The sequence below is a fragment of the Hemiscyllium ocellatum genome, chromosome 2 (genome assembly GCF_020745735.1).
Source record: "Hemiscyllium ocellatum isolate sHemOce1 chromosome 2, sHemOce1.pat.X.cur, whole genome shotgun sequence".
NCBI lineage: Eukaryota > Metazoa > Chordata > Chondrichthyes > Orectolobiformes > Hemiscylliidae > Hemiscyllium > Hemiscyllium ocellatum.
In genome coordinates, this window is record NC_083402.1 from 164,967 (window position 1) to 184,229 (window position 19,263).

At 43.0% G+C, this 19,263-nt stretch overlaps 1 protein-coding gene across 2 annotated transcripts in view; it reads right to left on the bottom strand.

Moving 5' to 3' along the window:
* Positions 1-19,263, bottom strand: part of LOC132826318 (WD repeat-containing protein 70) — a 209,799-nt gene that overhangs the window by 138,917 nt on the left and 51,619 nt on the right. For both annotated transcript variants that reach the window (XM_060842153.1, XM_060842145.1), the window contains exons 5-8: positions 16,027-16,240; positions 9,135-9,194; positions 8,841-8,974; positions 8,347-8,500 (exon numbers count right to left, since the gene is read on the bottom strand). In XM_060842153.1, the coding sequence (XP_060698136.1) occupies positions 8,347-8,500; positions 8,841-8,974; positions 9,135-9,194; positions 16,027-16,240 (562 nt within the window). The remainder of the gene's footprint in view (positions 1-8,346; positions 8,501-8,840; positions 8,975-9,134; positions 9,195-16,026; positions 16,241-19,263) is intronic.

A 19,263-nucleotide genomic window follows, 5' to 3' on the forward strand; every position in this document is an offset into this window, starting at 1 on the left:
GCCCAGGGGATTCATCTATTTTCACACTTTCCAGAATGTCTAATACCTCCACCTTGAGGACCTCAATTCCATCCAGTCTAGTAGCCTGTACTTCAGTATTCTCCTTGACAACATTGTCAGTATTCACATTGGAAAAAGACAAAAAATATTCATTTAGCGCTTCCCCATCTCCTCCTACTCCACACACAACTTCCCACTATTGTAATTGATTAGCTCTAATCTTATTCAAGTCATTCTTTTATACCTCATGTACCTATAGAAAACTTTAGGGTTTTCCCTGATCTATCCACCAACACCTTCTCATGTCCCCTTCTTGGTCATCTTAGCTCTTTCTTTAGGTCTTTGCTGTAAATTTAACTTGTAAATTTCAAGCGCCCTAACTAAGATAAGCCTTCTTCTTACTCTTGACAAGAGATTCAATTTCTTTAGTAAACCAGGACTCCTGCTCTCAACAATTTCCTCCCCGTCTGACCAGTACATACTTATATCAAGAGCATGCAGTAGCTGTTCCTTGAATAAGTTCCACATTTCATTTGTGCCCATCCCCTGCTGTTTTCTTCCCCATCGTATGCGTCCTAAATCTTTTTATTAATGACCTGGAGGAGGGGCTTGAAGGCTGGGCGAGCAAGTTTGCGGATGATACGAAAGTCGGTGGAGTTGTGGACAGCGAAGAAGAATGTGGCAGGTTACAGCAGGATATAGATAAGTTGCAGAGCTGGGCAGAAAGGTGGCAAATGGAGATCAATGTAGCTAAGTGTGAAGTCATTCACTTTGGTAGGAGTAACAAGAAAATGGAGTACTGGGCTAATGGTCGGATACTTGGTAGTGTGGATGAGCAGAGGGATCTTGGTGTCCATGTTGGGGTAGATTCTTTACTCAGCGGGTTGTGAGTTCATGGAATGCCCTGCCAGTAGCAGTGGTGGACTCTCCCTCTTTATGGTCATTTAAGCGGGCATTGGATAAGCATATGGAGGTTATTGGGCTAGTGTAGGTTAGGTAGACTTCAGTCGGCACAACATCGAGGGCCGAAGGGCCTGTACTGCGCTGTATTTTCTATGTTCTTGTCTGATTGCATCATAATTACCTTTCACTCGGGTGTAACTCTTGCCCTTTGGCATACACCCTCCTTTTCTATCATTAAAGTCAACATAACGGGATTGTGGTCACTATCATTAAAGTGTTTACCCAACTCCAAATCTAATACCTGGCCAGGTTCATTCATTATATTCATTGGAGTTTAGAAGGTTAAGGGGAGATCTAATAGAAACTGACAAGATAATACATGGCTTGGAAAGGGTGGACGCTAGGAAATTGTTTCCGTTATGCGAGGAGACTAGGACCCGTGGACACAGCCTGAGAATTAGAGGGGGTCAATTCAGAACAGAAATGCAGAGACATTTCTTCAGCCAGAGAGTGGTGGGCCTGTGGAATTCATTGCCGCAGAGTGCAGTGGAGGCCGGGACGCTAAATGTCTTCAAGGCAGAGATTGATAGATTCTTGATGTCACAAGGAATTAAGGGCTACGGGGAGAATGTGGGTAAGTGGAGTTGAAATGCCCATCAGCCATGATTGAATGGCGGAGTGGACTTGATGAGCCGAATGACCTTACTTCCACTCCTATTTCTTATGGTCTTATTCCCCAGTACCCAATCTAATGTGGCCTTGCCCCTTGTTGGCCTGTCTAAATACTGTGTCAGGAAACCCTCCTGCACACATTAGACAAAAACTGACCCATCTAAAATGCTTGAACTATAATATTCCCAGTTAGTATTTGGGAAGTTTAGATTAGATTACTTACAGTATGGAAACAGGTCCTTTGGGCCAACAAGTCCACACTGACCCTTTGAACAGCAACCCACCCAGATCCATTCCTCTACATTTACCCCTTCACCTGACACTACAGGTAATTTAGCATGGCCAATTCACCTAAGATGCACATTGTGGGAGGAAACCCACGCATACACGGGGAGAATGTGCAAACTCCACGTAGACAGTTGCCAGAGGCGGGAATTGAACCCAGGTCTCTGGCGCTGTGAGGCAGCAGTGCTAACCACTGTACCACCGTGCCGTTGACAAAACAACTACCCTGTCACTCTCACTCCTATCCAGAATTATCTTTGCTATCCTTTCCTCTAAATCTCTGGAACTATTCGGAGGCCTCTCAAAAATTCCCAACAGGGTGACCTCTCCTTTTCTGTTTCTAACCTCAACCGATACTACCTCAGTTGACGAGTCCTCCAATGTCCTTTCTGCAGCTGTAATACTGTCTTTGACTAACAATGCCACACCATCCCCACTTTTATCATCTTCTCTGTTCTTACTGAAACATCTAAATCCTGGAACATGCAACAACCATCCCTGTCCCTGTTCTATCCATGTCTCCAAAATGGCCATAACCTTGAAATCCCAGATACTTACACATGCTACAAGTTAATCAACCTTATTCTGGGTGCTCCTGGCACTGAAATAGACAATCCAAAATAACGTATTGCTTGCCAGAGCCCTCTTGTGACCTGAAACCTTATTTCGGATCTCCCTCCTCCTCCTCTCAACCTCCTCTATACTGAACTGCAATTTAGGTTCAATTCAATAGGCCGAATGGCCTTGCTTCCACTCCTATATCTTTTGGTCTTATCCTCCTGCTGAATTAGTTTAAACTCAGCCCAAGAGCATTAGCAAATTTCCCCCCAGAATATTGGTACCCCTCTGGTTCAGGTGAAGACCATACTGTTTGCAGAAGTCCCACCTACCCCAGAAAGAGCCCCAATTATCCAGGAATCCAAAACCCTCCCTCCTGCATCATCCCTGTAGCCACGTGTTCAACTCCTCTCTCTCCCTATTCCTCGCCTCACTAGCACATGGCACAGGCAACAAACCAGAAATAACAACTCTGTTTGTCCAAGCTCTGTTTCCTCAGACAGCTGAAGAAATTTGGCATGACAGCCAATACCCTTGCTAACTTTTATAGATGCGCCGTCAAGAGCATTCTGTCTGGATGTATCACTAGTTGGTATGACAACTGTACCATTCAGAATCGGAGACGGTTACAGAGAGTGGTGAACTCGGCCCAGGCAATCACAAAGACCAACCTCCCATCTATAGAATCCATCTCCCAGGCCCGCTGTCAAGGAAAGGCCGCCAGCATTCTCAAAGATCCATCCCACACCCTGGCAATGCTTACCATCGGGGAGAAGGTACAGATGCCTGAACACATGTACCAGCCGGTTTCGCAACAGTTTCTACCCGACTGTTGTTAGAATACTGAATGGACTCACAAGCTCTTAACATTCGCCTGTACCTGTGTTTTTGTTTTTGCCGCTGTTTACCTATTATTTACTATCTGTACTACTTAACTCTGTGATCTGCCTCTATTGCTCGCAAGGCAAAGCTTTTCACTGTGCCCTGGTACTCGTATCAATAAATTCAATTCAAGTGTATAAGTTCTGCCCTGATTTGCATTTCCAAAATGCAGAATTTCACATTTATCTAAATTAAGCATCTGCCACTTCTCGGCCCAAAGGATCAAGGTCCCGTTGAGCTCTGAGGTAACCTTCTTCGCTGTCCACTACATATCTAATTTTAGTGTCACCTGCAAACTTATTCACTATACCTGCTACGTTCAAATCCAAATCATTTATATAACTAACAAAAAACAGTGTGCCCAGTACTGATTCTTGTGGCACACAGCTGGTACAGGCCTTCAGTCTGAAAAGAAACCCTCCACCAGTACTCTCTGTCTTCTACCTTTGACTTAGTTCTGTATCCAAATGGTTAGGTCTCCCTGTACTCCATATGATCCAATCTTGCTAACCAGTCTACCATGCGGAACCTTGTCAAATGCCTCTCTGCCTTCATCAATCCTTTTGGTTAATTTTGCAAAAATACTCAATTATGTTATTGAGACACGATTTCCCACACGTGATTTCCCATGACACTTCCCATTTCATTTATAGAAATGTTGCAAACAGCTGAGGCCCAAGCAGTGATCCTTGCAGTACACCACTCATTACTGTCTTCCACTCAGAAAAAGACCCATTGATTTTCCCTTGCTGTAGCGGCACGGTGGCTCAGTGGTTAGCACTGCTGCCTCACAGCACCAGGGTCCCAGGTTCGATGTAACTGTGTGGAGACACATTCTCTCCATGTGTGCTTGGGTTTCCTCCAGGTGCTCTGGTTTCCTCCCACAATCCAAAGATGTGTAGGTTAGGAGAAACAAGTTATGCAAAGTTGCCCATAGTGTTCAGGGATGTGTAGGTCAGGTGCATTGGTTAGGGGTAAATGTAGAGTAATGGGTTCAGGGAATAGACTGGGTGGGTTTCTCTTCGAAGGGTCAGTGTGGACTTGCTGGGCCAATGGGCCTGTTTCCACACTGTGGGGATTCTATGATCTATCTGTTTCCTGTCTGTCAACAAATCTCAATTCATGCTAATATACTATCGCTGTTCCATGTGCTTTAAGTGTGCCTACTAACTTCTTATAGTTTACCTCATCAAAAGACTTAGAAAAATTCAAATGCCGTAGGTTCTGCTATCAGGCATGTTTCTTCAATGCGAATTGGCTTTAACATGATTGAAGAATTTAGACTATTATTTGTAGAATGTGAACTTTCCTTACCTGCACTGGCTGAGGTTAGAAACAGGAAAGAAGAGGTCACCCTGTTGTGAGTTTGCTCTTGGCCTCCAAATAGTTCCAGAGATGTAGAGGAAAGGATAGCAAAGGTATTCCTGGATAGGAGCGAGAGTGACAGGGTAGTTGTTATGGGGGACTTTAACTTCCCAAATATTGACTGGGAATACTATAGTTTGAGTACTTTAGATGGGCCAGTTTTTGTCCAGTGTGCAGGGGGGTTTCCTGACACAGTATGTAGACAGGCCAACAAGGGGCGAGGCCACATTGGATTTGGTACTGGGGAATGAACCTGGCCAGGTGTTAGATTTGGAGGTTGGTGAGCACTTTGGTGGTAGTGACCACGATTCGGTTATTTTCATTTTAGTGATGGAAAGGGATAAGTATATACCGCAGGGCAAGAGCTATAGCTGGGGGGAAAAGCAACTATGATGTGATTAGGCAAGATTTGGGATGCAGGGAATGACTTCAATTGAAATGTGGAGCTTATTCAAGGAACATCTACTGCATGTCCTTGCTAAGTATGTACCTGTCAGGTAGGGAAGAAGTGATCGAGCGTGGGACTGTGGTTTACTGAAGAAGTTGAATCTCTTGTCAAGAGGAAGAAGGGGGCTTAAGTTAGGATGATGCGTGAGGGCTCAGTTAGTGTTACAAGTTGGCCAGGAAAGACTTAAAGAGAGAGCTAAGGAGAGCCAGAAGGGGACATGAGAAGTTGTTGGCAGGTAGGATCAAGGAAAAACCTAAAGCTGTCTATAGGAATGTCAGGAATAAAAGAATGACTAGAGAAAGATGAGGGCCAATCAAGGACAGTCGCGGGAAGTTGTGCATGGAGTCCGAGAAGATAGAAGAAGCATTAAACGAATATTTTTCATCAGTATTCACACTGTCGTGGAGAATACCAGGTTACAGGCCGCTAGACTGGATGGGATTGAGATTCACAAGGAGGAGGTGTTAGCAATTCTGGAAAGTGCGAAAATAGATAAGTCACCTGGGCTGGATGGAATTTATCCTGGGATTCTCTGGGAAGCCAGGGAGGAAATTGCAGAGCCTTTGGCTTTGATCTTTACGTCGTCATTGTCTACAGGAATTGTGCCAGAATTTGATTAGGGATAGTCAATCAAGTTTTGTGAAGAGTAGCTTGTGCCTCACAAACCTTATTCAGTTCTTTAAGAAGATGACCAAACAGGTGGATTAGGGTAAAACGGTTGATGTTATGCATATAGATTACACTAAGGTGCTTGATAAGGTAATCCAAAGTAGGCTATTGCAGAAAACACAGAGGCATGTGATTGAAGGTGATTTGGCGGTTTGGATGAGAAATTGGCTCGTTGAAAGAAGACAGAGAGTGGTGGTTCATCAGGAATATTCATCCTGGAGTTCAGTTCTTAGTGGTGTACTGTTTTGGGGCCACTGCTGTTTGTCATTTTTATAAATTACCTGGATTTGGGTGTAGAAGGATGGGTTAGTAAATTTCCACATGACACTATGGCCTATGGAGTTGTGGATAGTGCTGAAGGATATTGCAGGTAACAGAGGGATATATATAAGCTGCAGAGCTGGGCTGAGAGGTGGCAATGGAGTTTAATGCAGAAAAGTGTGAGGTGATTTACTTTGGAAGGAGTAACAGGAATGCAGAGTACTCGCTGAATGGTAAGATTCTTGGTAGTGTAGATGAGCAGAGAAATCTCGGTGTTCATGTTCATAGATCCCTGAAAGTTGCCAACCAGATTGATAGGGTTGTTAAGAAGGCATAGAGTATGTTAGCTTTTATTGGTAGAGGAATTGAGTTTCGGAGCCATGAGATCGACTTGCAGCTGTGCAACCGCACTTGGAGCACTGTATACAGTTCTGGTCATCACATTATAAGAAGGATGTAGATGCTTTAGAAAAAGTGCAGTGGAGATTTTCTAGGATGTTGCCTGGTCTGGAGGGATGGTCTTATGAGAAAAGGCTGAGGGACTTAAGTCTGTTTTCATTGGAGAGAAGAAGGTTGAGAGGTGACATAATTGAGACATAAGATAATCAGAGAGTTAGATAGGGTGGACAGTGAGAGCCTATTTCTGAGGCTAGTACTGTCTAACTTGAGGGGACATAGCTTTAAATTGAGGGGTGATAGATATTGGACAGATGTCAGAGACAGTTTCTTTAGTCAGTGAGTAGTAGGAGCATGGAATGCCCAGGCTGTAACAGCAGTTGACTCGCCAACTTTAAGAGCACTTAAATGGTCACTGGATAAACATATGGATGAAAATGGAATAGTGTCGGTTAAATGGCTTTCAGATTGGTTTCACAGGTCAACACAACATCGAGGGCTGAAGAGCCTGAACTGCGCTGTAGTTCTATGTTGTATAATATGATTCCAGCCCCATTAGGTTAAATGGCACGTCTATTGCATGATTTTCTTATAAGGTAAGATCGCACAGCAACCAAACTATCGCGTTATATCAGAACAGAGTGTACACCACATCCACTGATTCTCCCTTACCTATTCTTATAGTTACACACTCAGAAATCTCTAGTCAATTTGGTAAGAGTTATTTACCATTCATAAACACATGATGGCTTTGTCCAATCTCATTAATGCTTTTGAAATATTCTGTTATCACATCTTTTACATAGACTCCAGCAAGTGCCCCATTCCTGATGTTACCCTAACTGGTTTGCAGCTCTGTTTTTCTCTCCCTTTTTAAATAGTGCAGTTATATTTGCCACCCTTCAATCTATTCCTGTGTCTATAGAATTATGAAAGATGATGACTAACGCATCCAATATGTCCAGGGTCACTCCATTTCGGAAAACATTCTGTGATTCAGGCATAGATATCTTAAACATGATGGACTAGTCTGATGGTTAAATGATGAAATTCTGTTTGCACTTGTGATCAAGACCAGGCGAAGGACCAAAAACAAACCAGAACGTGTTGGAAAAACTCAGCAGCTGTTCCTTTGGAGAAGGGAAAATAAGAGAGTCAACACTCCAATTCAAAAATAATTTCTTCAGAACTGAAAGAAGATAGAAGTGTGATGGATTTTGTTTACCGAATCAGTGGAGACAGAGGAAGAACGAGAGAAAAGTATGAGACGGATTAGAGGACAGAGATTAAATAAGTAAGGTGCAGTTGGAGTCTTCATGGCTGTAGTAAACAGACATGGCACTGACCCAAACTAAATGTACCATAATAAACCACTATATCCAAAAACCAAGATGCAAACTGCCAAATGGCAGAGCATAACCATAATGGGTCTGAAATTGTTGAGCTCAATCTTTAAGTCCAGAATTGCAAGTTAAGATGCTGTTGCTCAAGCTTGTTTCAAACAATCCTCTGGCAGGATTAGAACATTTCATGGTCTTGCTCAGTCATTTTGGAAGACAGTAAGAGGTAACCATATGGCTGTGGGTCTGGAATCATACGTCAACCAAAATGGATCAGGACAACAGATCTCATTCCCTGAAGGACATTGGTGAATTGGGTAAGTTTTTAGTCAGAATCTAGTCAGGTTCACGATAATTATCAACAAGACAAAAAAAATTATTCCAGATTTCAATTTTGAATTTAGATTTCTCTGGAGGCCATTGTGGTATCTTAGCTGATTTCTTCAAAGCCTCTAGATTATTCATTCAGTAAAACATTTCCTTAAAAGAGCCAGCAATGTTAGCAAGAGAGGCTGCCAGGTACTAGGAGACATGGAACTCAAATATTAACATACGTCACTCTGGTACCTTGGTCTTTGCTTGATCCACAATGTATTGGTCGCCTTTTACACACTCCATCACCTGAAAGCCATCACGGTCCAACACCTTGGCCTGGGCACTTCCAGCCACGCACAGAATCACATCTCCTGTTGAGCTGTACTGCAATGACTTAATCTGATGGCTACAATGAAAAAAAAAACAAAATTAAAAAACACAGCATCCAACAGCCTGTGCTAACCACACCACTTCTTGAATACCCCATGATTCTAACACGGCCTGTCTTGCTCACTGCCACTGCATCCGACCCAGCAATATGTGGCATTCGGGGTTAAGAGTGATTAGGAGGGGATTTAGGATAGTGTTTTGGGAAGTTTGAAGAGATTCTGTGGGATTAGTGTGCAGGAAAGTTAAGGAAGGATTGGAGGTGGATTGGGAATGCTATCAGTTGTTGGCCAGGAATGAGGTGGGGGAGGGAAGTAATTGTCCTGAAATACAGAGGAGTTCACAGCATAGCCACTCACCACTCACAGGGCTGTAATGATCGAAATGCCTGTAATGAGGCATCCATTCCTGCAAAGTCCCAGAGCTTCACCTCGTAATCGTAGCCCCCGGTGACAAGTCGTGCCCCCGAAGGATCCAGTCCCAGTGCTGACACCTGCAGCCACAAGAAATCTTTCCACAATTCTTGGCTTTTACAAGTTATTTTCCCTTTTCAGTCCACAACCAAACATACTGAGAAATAAAGGCACGGTCTTTACAAAATAAGTACATCTACAGCCTGCACACTGTCAAGGCTGAGCAAAACTCTCACTCACCGTTTTTTTGCCATGGGTTAGTGTGATTTCATGCGAGTCTGGAATCCGTTTTAATGGGTTCTAGAGAAAGATAAAAGGAACATGGTTATTCAGGTTCAATCAGCACTTCAACTTGTATAGTCAAAATGACATTACGTTTTTGTCATTGCTATCATTTGCTATCCATTCGTAACCATTTGTGTTGATAATTCATTTAACTTATTGTAAATGCATCATGCTTTCAGATATCGCATGTTGGAAAAAATTTTTGTTTTGACATTTTTCTACTTTCCTTCCGCCATTTGCCATGAGCCCTCATTTCCTCTGCCTTCCATTTTTGCTTTGTACTTTTCTATCTTTCTCTTTGGCCTTTTAAATCACTTTATGTATCTGCAAACTACTCCTTTGTGACACACAAAATTAGAACATCTAGATTTCTCCACATCTTGGAATTCAGCAGTCATTCTCCACTTAAATTATACCTGCTCTTGTATTCTTCCTGCCAAAATAAACAACTTCACATTTCCTACAGCATAATCAATCTGTAACACTGTGTTCTGCACTCTGTTCTGCTACCCTGACACACACTGTGTTGTATGATCTGCCTGGCTAGCATACAAAACAACACTTTCCATTGGTATCTTGGTACATGTGACAACAATAAATCAAGCAATCAATCTGTCAGATTTTTGATCAGTTAATGTATCCATATTTGTCTGCAGCCTTGCTATTTCATCTTTACCACATAGTCTCCAAACTATCGGCAAGTCATCTACAAATAGTACAGTGACGGGAGGTGGTAGCATACAGAAGCAAAGAGGTTCTTCTGCAGCTGTACAGGGTCCTGGTGAGACTGCACCTGGAATATTGTGTGCAGTTTTGGTCTCCAAACTTGAAAAAAGACATTCTGGCTATTGAAGGAGTGCAGCGTAGGTTCACGAGGTCAATTCCTGGAATGGGGGGACTATCTTACGTTGAAAGATTGGAGCTTCTGGGCTTGTATACGCTTGAGTTTAGAAGACTGAGAGGGGATCTGATTGAGATGTATAAGATTATTAAAGGATTGAACGTTCTGGAGGCAGTAAGCATGTTTCCGCTGATGGGTGAGTCCTAAACCAGAGGATACAGTTTAAAAATAAAGGGTAGGCCCACTTAGAACAGAGTTGAGGAGAAACTTCTTCACCCAGAGAGTGGTGGGTGTGTGGAATGCTCTGCCCCAGAAGGCAGTGGAGGCCAAGTCTCTGGATACTTTCAAGAAACAGATGGATAGAGCTCTTAAAGATAGTGGAATCAAGGGTTATGGGAATAAGGCAGGAATAGGATACTGATTGAGGATGATCAGCCATAAACATAATGAATGGTGGTGCTGGCTCGAAGGGCAGAATGGCCTACTCCTGCACCTATTGTCTATTGTAGTGGAATCAGAACTGGTCCAATCAAAAGCAAGGCCTAATGCACTGGGGATATGCATTCAAATCCTATCACGGTAACTGGTTAAATGTGAATTCTATTAATAAAGCTGGATTATACAGCTAAAATAAAACAGGTGTTGGAGAAACTCAACTGGTCTGGCAGGATTGAAGGAAAGAGAAAGAGTTAACATTTCCAGTCATTTATATTATACTCAATTTATACAGCGAGAGTCAGACTTTTTACAGTACGGATAGAGGCTCTTCAGCCATTGTGTCCATGCTGGACATCAAACATCCATCTATTCCGATTTATTTTTATGCATGTGGCATTTTTGTATGCCTTGGCATTGTATGCCTTGACATTTTTGTCTTCATCTAAATTCTTCTTGCATGTCTTGAGGGCTTGTGCCCTCTATCACCCTTTCTTTCTCTGTCACTTGTGGGATGTGGACATGCTGGTTGTGCAAACATTTTTATCCCATCCCAAGGTGCTCTTGAGATGCTTGTGATGAGCTGCCTTCTTGAATTGTTGCAGTCCATGTGTTGTTGGTAGACCTATGATGTCCCTACAGAGAGTGTTCCAAAATTTTCACCTAGCGACAATAAAGGAACAGTGATATATTTCCAAGTCAGAATGGTGAGTGGCTTTGAGGGCAATTTGCAGATTGTGGTGTTCCCATGTATCTCCTGCCCTTGTACTTTTGAGACAGAAGTGTTGTCGTTTTGGAAGGTGCTAAGGATCTTTGGTGAATTTCTGCAGTACATCGTGTAGATAATACTTACTGCTGCTACTGAGGATTGGTTGGGGAGAAGTGGATACGATACCAGTCTTAGATTCCCTACAGTGTTGGAATCTAAGAATCGAAGACTGGCATCGTATCCACTTTTCCCCAACCAGTATTATCGAGCAGGTTGTTTTGATCAAGATACTGTCAAGTTTCTTGAGTGCTGTTAAAGTTGCACTCATACAACTGAGTGGATAGTATTCTGTCACACTGCTGACTGTGGACAGACTTTGAGGTGTCAGGTGGTGAGTTACTCAGCGTAATATTCCAAGCCTCTGATCTGCTCTAGTTGCCACTGTATTAATATGGTGAATCCAGTTCAGCTTTTGATCAATGTAACCCCAAGGATGTTAATAGAGGGGAAATAACTGATGGCAGTGTCATTGAATGTCAAGGGGCAAACCTGGATATTGTCCAGATCTCATTGCATTTGAACATGGACTGTTTCAGTACCTGAGGAGTCACAAATGGCACCAATCATTGTGCAATCCCCACTTCTGACCTTACTATGGAGGGAAGGGCATTGATGGAAACATCTGAAAATAGTTGTGTCTACCTCACCTACCTGAGGAACTCCTGCAGAGATGACCTGGAGCTGAGATAACTGACCTCCAACAACCACAACCATCTTCCTTTGTACCAGGTATGACTCCATCCGAGGAAATTTTCTTCCTTAATATCCACTGATTGCAGTTTTATTAGGACTTCTTGATGCCACACTCTGTTGAATGCAACCTGGATATCAGAGGCTGTCACACTTACCTTTGGAATTCAGCTCTTTTGTCCACATTTGAACCAAGGTGTAATGAGGTTAGAAATTAAGTGGCTACTCTGAAACCCAGATTGGATGTCAATGAGCAGGTTGTTGCTGAGCAGGTGCTGCTTGGTAGCAATCTTGTTGGTATCTTCCATCACTGGAATGACAATTTGTCAGGTTGGATTTGTCCTGTTCCAAGTTCGGAAAGAGCAGTCTGCTGCACCATTGCAGAAATGTTATCAGGCCTTTGCAGGATGTAGTGTCCCCAACCATTTTGGTGAGGTGGGTAGCTGGGAAGGCGATAGGTGGATGCACTTGGGGGACATTTGTGGTAGGTCTGTGGGGATAGTTGGCCAGATAGGTGGGAAGGAAAATGGACAGGTGGAATAGGTCAAGAGGGTGGTGCCGAGTTGGAGGTTTGGATCTGGGATGAGGTAGAGGAGAGTAGATTTAGAAACTAATGAAGTCAATTTTACCCTGGAGCATAGAAGACTGAGGGATGACCTTAATAAAGGTCTACAAAATCATGAGAAGCATAGATAAGATAGATAGCCAACAGCTTTATTCCATAGTCGGAGAGTCTAAAACTAGAGGGTATCAGGTTAAGGTGAGAGAGGAGAGATATAAAAGAGTCCATGAGGAGAAATTTTTCAAACAGGGGATGGTGAGATTTATACCAGGTCTGCGAGATTTATACAGCATATCTGGTCAGCATGGACAAGTTGGACCAAAGGGTCTGTTTCTGTACTGTACGACTCTATAAGTTTCTGCTCACTCTTGCCTCAGAACTCATTTCTTCCTACTGTTAGGAAGCATTATTAAGGTTAGGTTGTGTTCAGAAACTTTATTGTTAGGTAGTGCTCACGTAAGGTAGTATTAGCAAGTCTGGAAATTGTTAGCTTCACTAGACAACAGTAAGCCATTATGTTACACTAAGAACAGACTGAAACACTGATGGCATTATGAGGCCCCAGGGAGGGTGAACAGATAACAGGACATTGAAACCGTGTTAGATTGCACGTAGCTCATACTGAGGTAACTGAATGTTATCACTTTTGGGACCAATCCTATTAGAGTATACCGCTTCTTACCAAATAAGGATGTAGCACTGGGATGCGAGGGGCTAAAGCTAGACAAAGAGAACAATAGATCAGAAGGCGCTTTCTCCAGTGAGCAGTAAACATCTCACTGTATTGTGTACGTCTCTCTCTCAGTAAAAGCTTATATTTTGAATCAGATCCAGTGTTTCTCTCCTTCAAACGAACACGGGGACGGTAGCTCCGTCCTAACACTACCTCAAGTTTATTTTTTTCACCTCTTGTCTAGTTCTTTTCCACTTAATCTGCAATTCTTCTGACACTGTATGTCAGTTTCAGAATTTCTGGTTCATGGGGCTTCAGCTGTCTCCTCTTTACCATGGACATGCAGTCCCTTTACATGTCCATTGTCCATAAGGAAAAAAAGCTTGAATTGCTCCCATCTACCACAACCTTGTCTGCCTGGCTGAGCTCATCTTCATTTTAAACAACTTTCTGGTCTCCTTGCCACAGGAAAGGTATTAAACTTGAAAGATTTCACAACAGATTTCAAAAATGTTGCTGTGATTGGAGGGTTTGAGCTACAGGCAAAGGATGAATAGGCAGGGGCTACTTTCCCTGGGGCATCGGAAGCTGAGGGGTGACGTTATAGAGATTTATAAAATCATCAGGAGCATGGATAAGGTGAATAGCCAAGGTCTTTTTCCAAGGATAGGGCAGTCCAAAACAAATAGGCACAGGTTTAGGTGAGGGGGAAAGATTTAAAAGGGAATTGAGGGGCAACTTTTCCACACAAAAAGTGGTGCATGTATGAAGAGAACATTGTGGAAGCTGGTGCAATTACAACATTGAAAAGGCATCTGGATGAGGACATGAACAGGCCTGAGAGGGATATGGTCCAAATGCTGGCAAATGGGACAAGATCAGTTTAGGATATCTGGTCTCATGGGCGGGTTGGACAGAAGCATCTGTTTCCGTGTTATATAACGCTGTAACCTTTCCTTTAACTTATCCAACTTCCTCAGGTCAAAGAGGTGGCCATGGGCAACAGAATGGGTTGCAGTGACGGCTGTCTCTTTGTGGGTTATGTGGAACATTCGTACTCCAGTCCCCAACCACATCTCTTTCTCTGCAACATCAATGCCATCATCTGTGATGTTGCCTTCTCTCATTCGGAGTTGGAAAAGTTAACCTATTTCATGCCCAATTTCCAACCCGCTCTCAATTTCACCTGGTCCATCCCTGACTCCTCCATTCCCTTCCTCAACATCTCTGTTTTCATTTCCAGGGATAGGCTGGCCACCAATATCCACGACAAACCAAGTGACTCCCACAGTTACTTTGACTATATATTCTCACACCTTACTTCCTGTAAAGACTTTATTCTATTCTCCCACTTCCTCTGTTTCCATCATCTGATGATGCCAGCTTCTACAAGCGCGTCTTGGATATATTCATCATCATCTTCAATCAAGGACCCCCCAGCATATGGTTGACAAGGCCCTCAGCTGGATCCCGCCCATCTCTTGCACTTGGGCCCTCAACTCCTCTCTTCTCTCTCACAGCGATAGGGGCCCCTTATACTCATCTATCATCCCACCAGCATTGACATTCAAAGGAGCATAGGCTGTAATTTCCAACATCTCCAGTAGGATGCCACCATCAGACACATACTCCCCTCCCTCCCTGGTTAGCCATCTACAGAGATCATTCCCTCCAGAATACCCTGGTCCACTCCCAATAACACCTCACACCACCATGGCACCTTCGCCTGCAATTACAGAAGTTTGACTTGTTTACTTCCACCCTCCTCAGTATCCAAGACCCCAGACACACCTTCCAGGTGATGCAGAGATTCAACCTGGTCTACTGGACTCACTGCTCACCATGTGGTTTCCTCTACATAAGGGAAACAAAGTGCAGACTGGGTGACTGCTTTACGGAACATCTACTTTCTGTCTGCAAAAATGATCCTGAGCTTCAAATTGCATGCTACTGCAACACACCGTCATATTCCCTGGCCAATATCTCTGTTTCAGGCTTGCTGCAGTGCTCTAGTGAAGCTTAACGCAAGCTGGAAGAACAGCACCTCATTCTCTGCTTGGGACCCTGCAGCCTTCTGGACTCAATATCAACTTGTACAATTTTAGGCCTTTGGCACCTTTTGCCATGTCCTTACCCCAATGCTCACACATCAAGACTTGTCATCACATCGGGTGAACAAAGAATAATGAAAATTTACAGCCCAGGAACAGGCCCTTCGGCCCTCCAAGCCTGAGCCTATTCAAATCCATTGTCTAAACCTATCGCCCAATTCCTAAGCATCTGTATCCCTCTGCTCCGCACCTACTCATGCATCTGTCCAGATGCACCTTAAATGAATCCACCATGCCTGCCTTTACCACCTCTGCTGGCAACGTATTCCAAACCACCCTCTGTGTAAAGCATATGCCGCGTGTATCCCCTTTAAACTTTTCACCTTTCCACCTTGAAAGCGTGACCTCTCATTACTGAATCATTCGCCCTCGGAGAAAGCTTATCTCCAACTACCCTGTCAATACCAGGTTGCAACCACAAACTACCCACTGTCAGCCACTAATGTCCCCATTAGCAGCTATTCAATCTCCTAGGCTGACCTTTACCCATTCCTTTGTCTTCCCAAATGTTTTCGTCAGGAGAGAGAGAGTACGAGTCTCTCTCACGGTAGCCTCAATTGGTGGTGTCACTCTGCATCACAAACCATTCAGCAACAGAGCTATTCATTCACCACTCACTGCACAAAAATATTCTTCTTTTCATCCTGCCCAAAACATAAATTCTGTGGCCCTTTTTAAAAGCATCATTAAAATTCATTTGGAAAGTATGAAGTGAAACATCCACATCTTTGTTCTCAAACCCGCAAATAGAAATAACCTCACTCACTTTATCTTCATCATCCTCCTCCTCATCACCATCATCCTCCTCCTCCTCTTCGTCTGTCTCACATTGCTGTTTGCCATATCCCTGGGGTAGAGGGGGACCCATAGCACTCTCCCCCTCAACATCCAATCTACTCATCTGTGACGGTAAAGTAGGTCCAGTTTTTTCACTTCCATTGTCACTGTCATCACTTCCACTTTCACTGTCAACAGGTGATCTGCCAGAGAGATAAACGACAGTGAGACGTGCAGCACAAAGACAGCTCAACTTTCAGGTACACTGCTGAAAACACCATTTTAAAAAATGGTTTGTAAGAAACAAATTACAACAATTACAAGCAATTTTATTCTTCTTATTGATTAAATCAATCAAACTAACCCAAGTTCGCCTTGAGGTTGAGTTCATACATTCAAAGTACCTTCTAAGAACAGGATGCTTTAGCCACACTGAAATGGCTTTTGTAGGGCTTCTAATAAATAATGAGTCAAGATTATACAATCATCTCAGAGTAAAGAGTCCTCAAGGTAAAAGTAATCACAACATGCTAAAAAAAGCCAGAGAAAGAGGAGTGTCCAGGACACCTCAAGAGGGAAATTTGTTTCTGGACACTGGTGAAGTGTTAAATGAGTCCTTCACATCAATCTATACTCAGGAGGAGAAGAATCTCCATATGTCGGGTGGGGAGCACTACTGCCTCACAGTGCCAAGATTCAAGATTCCATTTCACCCTCAGGTGGCTCTCAGTGTGGAGTTAGGTCAATCTCCATGTGTCTGGTCAGTTTCCTACCACAGTCCAAAGATGTGCTGGTTAGGTGGATTAGCCATGCTAAATTGCTCATATTGGCAAGGAATGTGCAGGCTCACTGGATTCACCATGCGAAGTGCAGGGTTACAGGGACAGGTGGGGTGCTCTTTGGAGGGTTGGTGTACTGAGATGGACAGAATGGCATGCTTCAACACTGAAAGAATTTTATGATTCTATCCTATGACAGACAGTGAGGTTCTTGACCAAATGGATACAGTGCGTGGGGAAGTATTGGAGGTAAACAGGCAGGTTTAGATGAGCTGGCTCACATGGTCATCAGTAAGCTTTACACAGTCACGAAGGAGAGGTCACATCCAAACCAAGACATAGTCTGAGTGAGTATATATAGAGTAATTATATAAGGACAAAAACAGAAATTACTGGAAAAACAGCAGGTCTGGTAGCATCTGTGGTGAGAAATCAGAGGTATTGCTTTGGATTGGCTGACCCTTCCTAAGAACTCGGGATTTTGGAGCAGTGAGGGAATTTGGTGCAGAGGAGAAGAGGTGCGCCTTGCTTACTTATTTGGTTCATTGTTTGTTAGGCTTTTTTTTAAACAGGATAAGTTGAAGCCCAGGAGTGGAGGATCAGCACAAAACAAATAGTGACATCAAAGAAAACTATATTCACTGATGGGCAATAGCTGCTAATTTGACTATAATAGGTTACTTTCAGATGCAAGATAAATAGGAGAAACATTTACAGATTACAAATGTTTAAAAATAAAATAGACCGTACAGGGCCAGGCGACATGCTATACCTGCATAATGTGGGAGCTGGTGGACTCCATTATGCTTCATAGTGGATGTAATTTATTGAGAATAGGAGAAAGTTTCCAACAGTGGCTCCCTGTGATCAAAGTAAAAACAGTGTGGTGCTGGAAAAGCATAGCCAGTCAGGCAGCAACTGAGAAGCAGGAGAGTTGAAGTTTCAAGCATAACCTCAATCGAAAAGTTGATGCTCCTGCTCCTTGGATGCTGCTGGACCAGCTGTGCTTTTCCAGTACCACACTTTTTGACTCTGATTTGCAGGTCTGCAGTCTTCACTTTATCCTCTCCGAGATCAACCCGAACAGTTATATCGTCTAAGAATTCCCGTAGATTTGTCAATGATTTCCCTTTTGTAAGTCTGAGTATATCTGATTCTACCATAGTTTTCCAAGTGCTCTGCTGCAAAATCCTTGATAATATACATTAACATCCTCTCCAATACTGACTTTAGACTCATTGGTCTCAAGTTCCCTGCTTTCTCTTGACCTCCCTTTTTAAATAGAGAAGTTACATTCACTACCTTCCAATCTGTAGGAATATTTCTGGACAGAATCTTGGAGATGACCGCTAATGTATCTATGATTTCTATGGCCACTTCCTTAAGTACAGTGGGATCTCAAGAAAACATAAGATTTTGAGCGGGCTTGCAAAGATATAATATTTTCCCTATGAGGAATCTAGAGTTGAGAGCCACAGCTTCAAAATAAGAAGTCTCTCATTTCAGATTGCAATGAGGTGATATTTTTTCTCTGCAACTCTCTCACCTTTGTCATTCTCTTCACATGGGAGTGTGGTAATCAAACATTTAAGATAAGGCTTGGCAGATATTGTGATCTACAAGGGATTCAAGAGTTATAGGGGGGAAAAGCATTTCGACCATAATCAGATCATAATCAGGTTATTGAAAGACAGAACTGGTTTGAGGGTCTGAATAGCATACTTTTATTCCTAATTTATATGTTATGTGCTGTGAGAATGCAACAAAGAGGCTGCAAAGAGATAGAAACAGTTCAGTGAGTAGTGAACAAGATAGCAAATCTAGTACAATTTGGGTAGAATTACAGAGTCCGACAGCATGGAGACAGGCCCTTTGGCCCAAACTGGTCTATGCCAACCAAAATGTCCATCTATGCTAACTCCATTTCCCTGCACTTGGCACATAACCTTCTAAACCTTTCCTATCATGTATTTGTCCAAATGCCTTTTAAATGTTGTTAATGTACTCGCCTCAACCACTTCTGCTGGCAGCTCATTCCACATGCCTACCACCCTCTGTGTAAAACAGTTGCCCCCCAGGTTCCCTTTTATTTTTTCCCCCTCTAACCTTAAACTGATGCCCTCAAGTCCTTGATTCCCCAACTCTGGGAAAAAGACTGAGTGCATTCATCTTATCCATGCCTGTCATGATCTTATTCAGTTCTATAATTTGGACTACTGAATCCAAGCAACATCCTTGTACATTCCTTCCGCACTCTTTCCAGTGTAATAATGTCATTTCTATAAAAAGGTGATCAATACTGAACACGGTACTTTAAGTGTGGTACGGTGATGTCTTATTAGATAAATTGTGGAATGGAACATTTTTTAAAAAGCCATGTAACTCGTCTTTATTGAAAGAGACCTGGGTGCGACAATACAAGGGATAACATGCAGACACAACATACA